We start from the raw sequence: 13376 nt of genomic DNA, 5'->3' as shown, positions 1-13376 counted from the left end.
GTGTTCAGCATTTCAAAAGAGACTCTGTGTAACCTGAGGGAATGATGTCTTGGATCAAGGGTGTGATAAACTTTAGAATGTTCCCAAACCTGCAGTGACCAGCCGGCTCAGATTTGAAAAATGATTTGAGACAGAGACTTCGACATCTAGTGCAATGAGAAACTAGAAAAAAAAGGCATGTTAAATTTTTAAACAGGAAAAGATATCTTACAGAATTTCTATTGATTTAAAAATTTTTATAGTATGTATGCATACCTATAATTTTTGAAAATTTAATTTATTTTAAGAAAGCGAGAAGGGGAGAAAGAGAGAAACATTTCCTTGTTGTTCTACTTATGTATGTATTCATTGGTTAATTCTTATATGTGTCCTCATCAGAACCCAAAAGCTTTGTGTTAGGGTTGACCCTCTAACCAACTAAACTGATGGGGCCCTCAAGAGTTGGAAAATTTTAGTTTAAGTTAATAGTTATAAGCCTATTAGTTAATGCATGTAAAAAGTTACTGTTTTAGGGGCTGCAGGTATGGCCCAAACTGACTCCAGGAGACAAGAAATTGGCCTTTGTGCTCCAGAAGAGACCATATGCTATGAAGGTGGCATCCAGACCGTTGTGTTCCGGGGAGAGACAGACAGTCTGCAGCACAGGATACAGATAAAGAAAATCACTGGTCAGCTGATGAAAGAATGTTAGGGAAACTGCCAGACTGCAGCTTTTATCTGATTAACTTCTTTCCTGAATTCCAAACCCCTTACCTACACTTTTTCCCCCCTTGAAGTCCAAGTCCCTTACCTACATTTTGCTCCCTTATAAAAAAAAAAGTCTGGCTTGAAAGGAAAGACTTTCTGTTATGGTGTGAATATCCTGTGTTCTCAGATCACTGGCCTTCTGAATAAAGCACCCTTAGAGGTTCAGTCCCTGTCTGTGCTTCTGTGTGCTGTAGGTGACAGGAAACCCAAACACTGGCTTTTCTGGTTTCATATTTGGGGGCTCCTTTTAGACAGACTTTTGGATTATCCGATAACTCTGCATGTTTGGTGAGGAGTCCTGTTGCCTGCCTGGACCGGAGGTCCCCAGGGTGCGTATCACTAGCACCTGCCAAGTGATTTCACTTGGGGACTCTCCTCTGATTCTCAGCACTTCCTGTCATTTTCTCACTTGATTGAAATGCTATGCTTTTTGGTTCTGTTTACAATCCCAGGTTACAATTTAGATCGTCCGTAATTAAGATGCATTCTGGTTCATAGACCTCTGTCTGGTAAAAAGATGCCTTCTTGTTTGATTAAGGTACCTTCTGACTTTTGTGACATTATAGAGCTCTTTCATAGAATGGGGGAAAAAGACTTGGTTCCAGAAAACAGCACTTTGGGGCAAGTTTTACCTAATTGGTCGACTTATGCTTATAAATGTATGACTAAAAATAGAGGTTTTTTTTAAATAATACTGTTTGGGTTATGTATTGTATAATCTAGACTCAGGGCAGCACTGGCCACCGAATGGGTCTTTTTTTTATTTTTAAAAATATTTTTGAAAAAATATAATTTTTTACAATATTTTCAACTTAAACACTATTCGTCCTGAACACGTGTGGCAGCTTAACCTACCCAAACATGAAGTTTAAGAAGCCAAAACTGTTCTAGTTTAGTTAAAGGAAAAGTTGTGCTGCAAACTATTGTAATGATGGTTCACAAAGCAAGGAAAAGCCCCACTCAGATCGTATGTTACAATTTCTTTGCTCACTTGGATTAAGCTCAGTCAAATGTTACTCTGCAAAGGCATAGCTACAGTGAGAATTATAGGAGATGCAGCTCTCAAATTGCCTATTTCCTAAGATATATTTTTGACGTGATAACATACCACCAAAGCTAATACCAGTTCTCATCAGATCACTACCTCAGTGATCAGATGAGTCTACAATGAATTATTTCAAATTCACAACCCTCCTCAGAGGATTCTTTTTGATTGGGACAGATACAAATTTGAGTCTGAACTGAGAAATTTGCTTAGCAACTAGAACTTAATTTAAATTTACTCACTTAAAAAAAAGCTTAAACAATAACAAGTGTTAGTTAATCCTAAGGGACCAGTTTAGTCTCCAAAAAAGGCAATTCAGTAATTTAAAGGTCATTTAACCTGGTGCTTTGTCACAACTTGACTGATGCTTCTTTCCTTGCTGTCTCCACATCAAGCCATGGGGCCAATTCTGTTTTTCAGTAAATGTTTGACAGCTTTTTTACTTAATAACAGTCTCAGCACTTGTATTAAGCATGCAAGACTAACAAAATTTGGGCAATGCCTAAGTATAACACAGTGACAAGAGAGCTTTTACAATGAAGTGTTCTAATACTGCCTTTGCAGTGTGGAGATTGTGCTACATCCACCAAAAGAGGGCCCCGTCTGCTCAAATATGTCAGTAGTTCACCCAGGAACAAACTCCTTTGCATTTGGATTCAGGTTGCTGTTGTCTGTTAAATTCCTCTTCATTTTCCATCCACATGTACTCTGCAAATGGATTGCCGTCTTCATGAGAATGACCATTAATCATCACATCTTCGTCGAAGAGGCTTGGGCTAGTACTGCTGCGACTTGGATCTTTCATGGTTGGACGAGTAGATGGTTTCGTGGTTTCTTAGTTGCTGCTTTTAACCCAGGGCACAGCAGCCGGAAGGCAGCCAACAAATCCGGTTGGCCTCCATGGATCGCCACAGGCAACGCCACTCCCCAGGTCTTTTTTTTTTTTAATAGCATTTTATTTTATTTTTAAAAGATTATTAATTCATTAATTAATTAATTAATTTATTTTTAGACAGAGGGGAAGGGAAGGAGAAAGAGAGGGAGGGAAACATCAATGTGTGGTTGCCTCTCATGAGTCCCCTACTGGGGACCTGGCCTGCAACCCAGGCATGTACCCTGACTGGGAACAGAACCAGCGACCCTTTGCTTCACAGGCTCGAGCTCAATCCACTGATCTACACCAGCCAGGGCTATTTATTACATTTAATTTGCATTGTGGGTCCTATTGATGCAGGATAGAGACAATTAGGGACTAGGGTAATGTCCCTAACCACAGTCAGCCTGAGGTAGGCACGGGCCCCAAGGCCTGAATCAAAGGTCCAGCTGGCACACCAGACCCTTCCTTGCCCAAGAAATGATGTCCGCCCAGGTGGCTATGGAGTGGATTTAGTATTCTCAAGGTATTCTTGGGGTATAAACCCGAAAATACACACCTGGAGACAGCTCGGAAAGTACAGGACCCTAATCTTGGAGTGTACAACCAACATAACCCAGAAGTCAGGTGTGGAATATCACAAGGCTGAGTCAGTAAAGATTCAGAAAAGGCGTTTCCCTTGGGGCCGTACTGCAGGGAGGGACTTCCATCAGTCTTCTGGTGGGCGTTTCCTCTTCTCTCAGTTTCTGTATTACCCGATCAGGGTCTCCTGGTCACAAGATGGAAAGGAGAAGGTGCCAGTGTACCGCTCCCCACGGGAGCGGAACCAAGTACGCGGCCTGGGTATCTGGTGTCAAGGTTGGGACAGTAACCCCAGTACCAGGGACACCCTCCTCACCCGCCGCTCCTGCCCCACTCCTGCCACTGAATCCGATGGTGGCAACTGCGCTGAGGCCGAGGCTGAGGTGAGTGCAAGTCCCCTGGGCCCTCGCCCCTCAGCCCACTGAGTCCTGCAGTCCAGGGCACTCATCACATCCTGCAGCCTAGGTCCCTGCATCTGAGATCGTAGGTACTCATGGGCGACGCTCAGTGTGAGGGGGTTGGCAATGGCGACCTGCCGTGGTGCCACCTTTTAAACATATGCAGTTGTCATTGATCCCAAAAGGCCCCCACATGTGGCCTTGGCCTTACATCTGCTCTAAACAGTCTGAGGTGGAGGGGTTGCACTTTCTTTCTGATGGTCCTGGGAGCTTGGGATGGTCGTGAACCAAGAGAGACACAGGCTGTGTCATGGTTTTGAAAGTCTTTTAGATCCTTCTGAGATGGAAAACCAACTGGACTGGGGCGATGAGGACTTTGAGGCACAGGAAGAGGAGCCCTTGTTCAGGGCCACAGAGTTGGTAAGTGTTAAGTAGCCAAAGTGGCTAAGAAAGCACTCAGAGCCAGAAAAGTCCAGTTAAAGGGTTTTATTCAAGCCGAGACACAGTTCAGGCCGGCTGGGTCTGAACGGATGGCAGCCACAAGGAAAAGGGTAGAAGGGTTTTTACGGTTGTAGCAGACTGCCGTGGGGAGGGTGAGTCGCAAGGTCCAGGTGTTTGAACAGGGAGGGCTGACTCTGTAGAAAGCTCCAGGGAGAGCCGAGGGGTCACTGAGGATACCACAGGTTTCCAGCAGGATGCCAGAGGCTATGCCTCAGTTGCTTCTGATATGGGGAATCTCCTGGTCAGGTATTTAGTCAGTGATGTTTATCTTCTTGGTTGCAGCAAAGACAGTGGCTTAGGTCCATGTCCCAGTACATTCTAACACCCCAAACTTTTTCTGTTTTACTTGGGAAAAGGGTCACCAAATTTCTTCAGTAACTACTTCAATGCTGACAAGAGTCGAAGAGTCGCCTTTAGATCATATCTAGGAGTTGATCCTGGGCCTGTGTGGGATTCTGATCTTGCAAGTAGAAGATGGTTCTGACTTGTTTTTTGAGCTGGTCTAATGTGGATGTTGTAAATTTCAGAAGCAGGCTAAACAGTCACTGGGCCAAAAAGGATTAGAAGGAGTATCGTGAATAGGGAACCTAAGAAGGGCAATAATCAGGTCATATTAGGGAGCCATGAGGTAGCTCATGGTAGCTCATTCCCAAGAGGGGATGAAGGTCCTGATCTTAGATGCAAACTCAAGAATACTTTGAATGTTCTGCTGGACTTGCTCTGATTTGTTTCTATAAAAACCACACTCTTCTTTAAGGTACAGGCATGTTCCTCCTGCCACGTAGTTGTAGGTGAGGAGGTTGAGGGCCCTCTGGTTTGGCAGAGCTACCCCTGCTAGGGAGTCTAGCTGTTCCTGGAGTGCAGCTAGGGTTTCCCTTTTCAATCACTAACATCTTTGTTAGTGATTCAACCGTGTCTTGGGAAATCCAGGGCTGTAAGCCTAGTGAGGCAACCCTGTTGCAGCCCCGGTGGTGGCGCCAATTAAAGCTATTATAGGGATTACTACAGGTCCCTCCCTTTAAAAAGGAGACCATATTCCCTGAAGGGGAAAGGAAGTGTTTTCCCAAGCAAGGCTTACTTCTGAAAGTCGGTATCCTAGGGAGCATGGCCCTATTCTGTTCAGTAGTAGTGTCCACAAATCCAGGATATTCCTGAGGGTGGGTACAACCCTGAAAATGTGTTGAGTTCAGAGCTGACTCCATATGCAACCCTAATTCCCCACCATTCTGAGGACTGAGCAAGGAGTTGAGCAAGGAGATCGAAGACAAGGGAGAAAAATGTCCGGGGAGTTAATGGAGGTGCTGGGGAAGTTGGTGGAGAGAGAGAAGGAGTGGGGTTCATTAACCTTTACAGGATATGGAGGTCTTCTAGAAATTGTAGGATTATGATAATGACAACACTCAGGAGAAAGTGAAGGAAAACGCAGTCTAAGATCAACGGGTGCATGGGTACTTAACTGCTTTGGTCTTCCTCTGGTCCTTGAGTAAGTCAGAGGCGTGTGGGGGTTAGGATGCTGGATTGGAACTGGGGGAGATTGGACTTTGAAGAGATGCTGGTGTCGGGACTCACAGCAGGTGGTGAAGACTTTCTGAGCCTGGAAGAGTGAATCCGACATAGTCCCTGTAATTTGGCAGCCATGGGTGTGGTGAGAAGGACCTGATAGAGCCCTTCCCAATGCGGGGAAAGGGGCCCTATTGATTCCAAGGGAGTTTTTAAAAGTCCCTGATCCCCAGGCTCTAGGGGAGTAGGAGCGAGTGTGTTGTTAGTTGGTTTGGTAGTACCCTGTCTACATGCTCCCGCAGTGGCTGTCTTGTCAGGTCAAGGGGGGGCAAGTAATCTTTCAAGGCAGATGGAGAGTTAGGGAAGTTCCGTAGTAGGAAAGGTCTGCCATACATGAGCTCAATAGGGCTGAGGAATGTAGGGCTTGGTGGGGCCCTTATTCTGGCTAGTGCCTGTGGGAGAAGAGAGATCCAGTCCATACAGAGCTCCAGAACTAGTTTCTTTAAGTGTGTTTTAAGACTCGAGTTGGCCTTTTCAACCTTGCTGGACGACTGGGGTCTGTGGGGAATATGTAGTTTCCATGGGCTCTGCCTGTCTCCTGAGTGATTTGAGATATAAAAGCAGAGTCCTTATCTGACTATAAAGTTGGAAAGTGAAGCAGGGAATGATGGATTCGAGGAGGGCCCAGGTAACTTCAGCTGCCTTTTCTAAGATGGTGGGGTAGGCCTTGACCCACCGCAAAAAGGTGTCTACCATTGTCAGCAGATATTTGTATTTTTTAACAGGGGGCATGTGGGTAAAGTCGACTTGCCAGTTTGTCCTTGGACATGGCCTGAGGGTTGGCAGGTGGGAAAGGATGGGGGAGGTTTAACTCTCCCTTGCGTAGTAGTTTGTGTGCATATCGGGCTTTGCTAAGTGATGGTTTGGAGAAGGGAGGAAAGTTGATGGTGTATAGAGAGGCTGGAATTCTACATGGAGGGCCTTGTGCAAATGAGAGAGGAATTCTTCTCTTTGGTTTAGGGAAAGTATTAATTGCCCCCCATTGGTGAGCCACTCATCTTCCCAGACTGTCCCTTGTACAAGTTTAACTTCTTGGGGAGTGTGTCTTGGTGTTACAGTAGGAAGAGCTAGGAGCTGGTATTTAGGGGCTGGAAGCAGAGCTGCTTATTTAGCATCTTTGTCTATCCGCTCATTCCCGAGTGAGCTGGCAGACGTGCTGCCCTGGTTTCCTTTGCAATGGATGACTGCTATTTTGGAAGTTTGATGTGCCGCTAAAGGGAGTTTAGAGATGAAGTCTGCATTGGTGATGGGGGATTCTTTGGATGTGAGGAAACCCCTCTCTGCCCATATAGAGGCATGTGAGTGTAAAAGATGGTAGACACATCTGGAGTCAGTGTATATGTTGATTTTTCTGTCCTTTGCTGGGCTGAGGGCTCTAATTAAGGCTATGAGCTCAGCTTGTTGTGAGGATACGCCTGGTGGAAGAAGGCTGGTCTCAATGACTTGGGTGGAGGATACAATAGCGTATCCAGCCCTGTGCTGACACGTGTTCATGAATGAGCTCCCATCTGTGAACCAGGTATCTTTTGGGGAAGAGAAAGGCAATTCAGAAATATATGGAAAAGTCAGAATGATGGTGGACAGGAACTCGATGCAGGAGTGTTCCTCTCCCATGGTTTCTGGAAGGTGGAAGAGTGTAGCAGGGTTTATGGTGGAGCATCTAGCTTCTTTTACTTGGGATGCCTGGAGTAAAGTTAGGAAGAACTGCTGTAGCCTTGAGGGATGCAGAAATTTTTCTGCCTGTTTAGCAATGAAGCTGCTATTATGTGGGGGGAGTGAGCAGTTATAGGTTGAGAATAGGTAAGTTCTTGGGCCCCTGTCTTTGGTATCTCGGCAGCCAGGGCCCTCAGGCCTGTAGGCTGGCCTGGAGCTGTAGGGTCTAGCTGCCGCGATAGGTAGGCAATTACTTTAAGGTCAGGTCCTGGTTTTTGTCCCAAACAACCCTAATGCTGTTCCTGGCCTTTTGTCCATATAAAGAATAAAAGGCTTTTCTTCCCCAGAGCTTCTGTTAGGGCTTTCTTCAGCTCCTCAACCCGGCTGGCAAACTGACCTGTGTGGTGGCAGGGGCTCATTTAGTGGGCCGTTGGAAGCATCATACAGTGGTTTAGCTATGAGGCCAGAGTTGAGGATCCAGATTCTAAAATATCCAGCCAGTCCACGGAAGGAAAGTTTGGGAACTGCCCTGCCTCGTTTCAGGAGCCGAAACCCACCATAGCTAAGGCGGAGTGAGTAACCTTCGGCCCATAAGCCACTAAGGAGACAAAGCTCATCTCCCTGGCAGGAGCCCTGCTTCTGCTTCTTTTTCCATAACTGGCCCCCGATGCTTGATCAGTTAGCCAATCACGGGTAAGAGTCCCCAAGGGGGAACCACTTAAGACAGGCATGATCACATGGAGGCCCCAGGGAAGGACTTAGGGGGCTATGCAGAAAGAGGGTGATGGACCCTCACCCCCCGGCTTTGACAAAGCCCGAGTCCTCAGTCTGTCTGCGAGAAGTCTCTGAGAATTCTTTGGCTATCTGCCTCCTCTGCCTGACTTAAGCCTGGAAATAATGATAGAGGGTGATGCAGCCTTGTGCTGGGAATGGTGGGCTCCCTGGGTAATTAGGCCTGAGAAGGAATATGTGAAACCCTGTGAGACCTGCTTTGTTTAAGAATGCTTTTAGTTAGATGATAAGGGCCTGTGCAGAAAAAGAGTTTATGTTCCCAAAGTTCTGTAGCCTTCTAGCTGACAGGCCCTGATTTAGAAGAAACCTTAATGGTTCTTTGTATGCTATCTACTGTTTACTGCTTGACAATGATTAATAAGCTGTACCTGAATTCCTGTGCAAAAATCCCAATAAAAGCCTGACTAGGCAAGGGTCAGGGCGCTCTCTTTCCCCTGGTGAGAGAGTTGCCCGGCCGCTCCAAGCCACTCTCCCCTTGAGAGGGTAGCAAGGCCATTCTGAAGCTCTCCCCACTTGAGGGATTAGTCTTGCCGGCCCTTTTCCTCCACAGGACTCGGTAGTCCGTGTGAATTTGTCTCACGTCTCATCCATGACACCAAGGGCACTGTTTGTCAGTGCATGCATCAGAAAGATCTTGTTTAGTTGTAGGAATTGGCAACGAGGCAATGAGGGTCTCACAGTCAGGGGTGCTCTCTCTGTGTTCAGGAGATACAGTAAATCCTAGATGTATTACTAATGATTTGGATAGTTGGGCCTTATTGGGGGAAACTCGGTAACCTCATTGTCCTAAGTAAGTAAGGAGTTGGGCCATGTGTGTCTGTGAGTCTTTTAGGGTTGAGCTGCAGAGTAGGAGATCATCAATATGTTGTAGGAGGGTTTATGGGGAGAGATCAGTGGCTTTAAGATCCCTAGCCGGGGCTTACCTAAAAAGGTGGGGACTGTCTCAAACTCCTTGGGGTAATACTGTCCAAATAAGTTGTTGGGAGATGTGGGTGTCAAGGTCAGTTCAAGTGAATGCGAAGAGAGTTTAAGAGTCAGGGTATAAAGGAATGGGGAAAAATGTGTCTTTGAGGTCGAGAACAGAGTAATAAGTAGTGTTTGAAGGATTAAGAGAAAGAAGAGTATGGGTTACACACTACTGCGTGGAGGGGAATAACAGCCTGGCTGATGATTCATAAGTCTTGGGCTAAATGATAAGTGCCATTAGGCTTTTGGACTGGGAGAATTGTTTTTGGTGTATTCTCTGCTCACATACTTTACCTATTTTTTTAAAAATAATTTTGGGCTACTGTCCTTTAAAGAATAATAGAGTAAAACAAGAAAGATCTATGTTGTCATCTCACCCACTTTTGCTCCTTGAATAACAATGTTTTGTTTCACTGAATGATGAAAAATTGTTTTCGTAGTAGAAATCATATCCAAATTATTTTGATTTTTTTTGCTGTACACAATATAGTAGGAAAATATCATATACTTTAAAAATAATCTGCATTATTAATATACTTCATAATTTTGTAAATTCAAACATTAAATAAAATATTAATTTTTTCCTTTTAGTTTTTAGCCCTTTCTATGATCTTTCATCTGAGGTTGCTGGGCTGTAGCAGGACTTGAATGTGCACCAGGTGGTATTGAAGTGGGAAGCTTTGGAAGACCTTTGCTCACCCAAAACCCCAGGCCCTTTGGGAGAGCGATAAGGCCGTAGGAAAAGCAAACAGCAGGATAGTCACAAGGACTGGGGCTAGCACCCCCGCAGATAGAACTAATTTTCACATTTAGCCTTTGTACTCTGCTTCTGCCCTGTAGATAGAGCTAATTACCACATTCTGCTTCTGTATCCCGTTTTGCTGCGTAGACAGGAAGACCCCGTAGGCTATATAAGCCCCAAGAATCCTTTGTTCGGGGCTCAGAATTTGGAGGCTGACTCCTATAGGCCTGTGCACATTAATAAACCTCATACTCCAGAATCCCTCAGTGTCTGGTTGCTTCATTTTCCTGTAACAGTATGAGGACCAGTAGGTATTTGTTGAGTCTGAAAGCTCTCCCAGAGGCCAAAGACAAAACAGTAATTAGACTCCCCATATCTTGGCCTTGCAGCCTGACTTTAAATCTTAGATTGTTGACCATAGATATCATTAAGGGAAAGTGAATCACCCTATCAACCTCAGTATTTTCATATGTAAATTAAGTTAAAAAGCAACCTTTTCTGGGTTGTTTAGCACAGTGGATGGAATGCGGTCTGGTAAGCCAAAAGGCCATGTTTTCAATTCCTAGTCAGGGTACATGCCTGTGTTTTGATCCAGTTCCCAAACAATTAATGTTTTTACACTCGGATATTTCTCTCCCTCTCTTTCTTGCTTCCTTACCCTCTCTAAAACCCAGAGAGTGAAATATTTTTAAGAAAGAGCAGCCTTTGTTCCTGAATGAACATTTTCCAGCCCTTGCATTTTGGTCATTATTATTTTTCAAATCCTTAAAGCACCCTGGGAATTACTAACTGTTAGTGTACTTCTAGGAAAAATTGGATGAAGAAGAAGGGGTTTTTCTAAGGTCACAGAGCAGACAACTCTCAGATTGAAGTGGCCAGATATGAACATGCGAATCTGGCTTCAGAGCTGGGGACAATCTCTACCGTAGCACGTTAGGCTCTCAGGACAAGGCAGGAAGACAACAAAGGCCAGAGACATGAGCTGTTGTGGACCACTCTGCCTGGTTTAAAGAATTGTAACCCTAACCCCTGCCCCCCCACCCTGCTCTGTGGCCAAAGATGAGTGAGTGACCTCCGGAATGCGAGCCACAGGAGACAAGGCTTGTCTTTGGTAGCAAATGCTGCCTCAGTTTCCTCCCTGCCCCCAAAGCATGGTTGGAAGTTCATGATGGGTAAGTCTCCTCATAGTGGGGAGCAACCTAAGCCAGACTCGACCACTTGGGAGGTCATCATGGAAGGACTGGGGGGTGGGGGGCTGCAAAAAAGAGCAAGCAATAGACCTGTGCCCCCTGGCTATGTGACATAGCCCAAGTCCCCATGTCCTCGGGGAGAAATGCTTCCTGGCTCCAATCCTCTTAAGCCTGAATACCTGATGGGGAGGGGTGCAGCTCCTTCCCTTGCTAGAGTGGATCCCCCCGGGAAAAATCTGGCATCACAAAGAATTCCTCAAAAACCTGTGAAACCTGCTTTTCTAAGAGTGCTTTCATTCTTATGATAAGGGTCTGAGCAAGAAATGAGTATGTCTCCCAAAGTTTCTGAAAAACTCTCTTCCTGACAGACTCTGACTCAGATTAAGCCCTCAGATTTCTTTGAAATATCATCTATTGTTTGATCCTTGCTGCCCTGTATTCTTGTGTATTACAACCCAGTAAAAGCCCCTGGAAGAGGGGGCTCCACGCCTTTTTCCCCTGAAAAACTGGCCACTGCTCAACACCCTTTTTTCCTGGGAAACTGGCCACTGTTCAAGGCCCTTTTTCCTCTGGGAAACTGGCCACTTCTCCTCCCCAAACGGATCATGTCATGTCATGTTTACTTTCATCCGTGGATGATGGGGAGACTAGTGAGAATGAGCAACTAAGCTAGCTGCTGTTTTCATTGTTTTAATTAACACGAATTTCCTACATTTTTCTGATGTCTTAGGATGCTTAACATCTGCCTCATACTCTTTATGGAACCTTATCTGTAGTTTCCAGTGGTCTCTCCAGGGGAAACTACTTTCAGCCTTAGCTGTGTTTTGTCTGCCTCCTTTTTGAGCTTAGCACACACCTCACACTAATGAGACCTCAGTGATTCATGGCTGTTTTTTTCTGTATATTCACTTAAATTTTGCATAAAAGGCTAGAATATTATGCACTGTGGTGAATGTTATCTACTCTTTTTTGACATTTCAAGTGTGTTTTTACTTATTGCTGACATCTTCCCTGCAGAATTGGGAACAGCTAGACATGATACCTGGTATGTATTCAGAAGTGACGCGGGAGATCTACTGTATTGTTTTCTACTTAGTGGGGTGTTCACTTCTTCACACAGTAAAAGTTCCTCTTGATCCTGTACTCTGGGGGTGTCCAACTTGTGGCCCACAGGCCACATGCAGCCAAGGATGGCTATGAATGTGTCCCAACACAATACCATAGATTTACTTAAAATAAGAATGTTTTGTGATTACCTGTTGCAATGTATTTAATGTGTGGCCCAAGACAACTCTTCTTCTTCCAGTTTAGACCAGAGATGCCAAAAGGTTGGACACCCCTGCTACTCAGTCAAGTACTGGCTGGGTGAGGAATTGAGGCTCTCTGTGTTTTTCCTGCAGCCCTGACCATTTTCAGCAATGACATTCCCCTTTCCACCCTCCTGCTGTCTACCTCAGAGATATTTCATTAGATACAGGTCCTTCTGAACAAAGTGAGATTCTTCTCCTGATTGCTCAAGACAGGCCAATCGGCCAAATTAGGTGGGGTCTCTGTCTGCACGGCCTTACTAGCATTGTTATGGCTGATTGCTTTTACTGAGAACAGGACTAGTGTGCAATATTCTTGGTAATGTTTGCAATCTGATCTTAAGATATGTTCCTAACAACACAATCCATCTGAAGTCACCTGGTGGCATGCATGGACACTGTCTGAAAATTGACCTCTTTCTCCTTATTTCATCCTCCCTGGTGTCAATAGAATGTCTTCAATTTGTGCTGAATGTCTAGAGCCCTTCTAAGTGCTACTGATTATCCATTTTCCGCATGGAGCAGCCCTCAGCAGCCCTTGTAAATTACCTGGGACCCGAGAATTAATTTGTTGTCATTGCATTTTATAGTAATTTATCACTTGTCATAAGTAAAATTGATTTTCCCACTTATTGAAGATATACAGGTACACTTTTTACAGTGCAGTGTATACAAGAAAAATTGTGTAGGTCATGTTAAAGGGAATAATAACCATGGCCACAGCTATGTTTCCCTAAGCAGAGCTCAAGTGTCAGGTCATTTGCAAGCACAGTCCAGTCTCCTCCTACAGAATTAAGATTATCCCTAGCCCTTAGCTTTAAGTTACTCTATGCGTTTGTTTATATTGCTGCTTGTATTTTACGACCTTTTGTTGACATGCTTTTCAAGTGTGTCCTGGTGTGTCACCAAGTCCTACAGGAAGTTTTTTTTTTTACATATATTTTATTAATTATTTCATTACAGGTGTTCCAAATATTCCACTTTAGTGCACTGCATTTAGTACCCCTTCCATCCAGCAA

General features: G+C 44.8%; 1 protein-coding gene across 8 annotated transcripts in view; it reads left to right on the top strand.

The window, feature by feature from the left end:
- The window catches only part of LOC119051586 (oocyte zinc finger protein XlCOF6-like), a 64850-nt gene that overhangs the window by 25995 nt on the left and 25479 nt on the right, over nt 1–13376 (top strand). Inside the window, exon 3 of one of the 8 annotated variants that reach the window (XM_053672088.1) lies at nt 513–912. The exons of the other annotated variants lie outside the window; for them this stretch is intronic. Within the exon in view, the coding sequence (XP_053528063.1) occupies nt 513–691 (179 nt within the window). The 3' untranslated portion in view covers nt 692–912. Of the gene's footprint in view, nt 1–512; nt 913–13376 lie in introns of those variants that run through there. 8 annotated transcript variants of the gene reach the window in all.

The sequence above is a fragment of the Artibeus jamaicensis genome, unplaced genomic scaffold, assembly GCF_021234435.1.
Source record: "Artibeus jamaicensis isolate MK-2021 breed Jamaican fruit bat unplaced genomic scaffold, CSHL_Jam_final contig_723, whole genome shotgun sequence".
In the NCBI taxonomy this organism is placed as follows: domain Eukaryota; kingdom Metazoa; phylum Chordata; class Mammalia; order Chiroptera; family Phyllostomidae; genus Artibeus; species Artibeus jamaicensis.
This window is presented reverse-complemented; position numbering and strand designations above follow the sequence as displayed.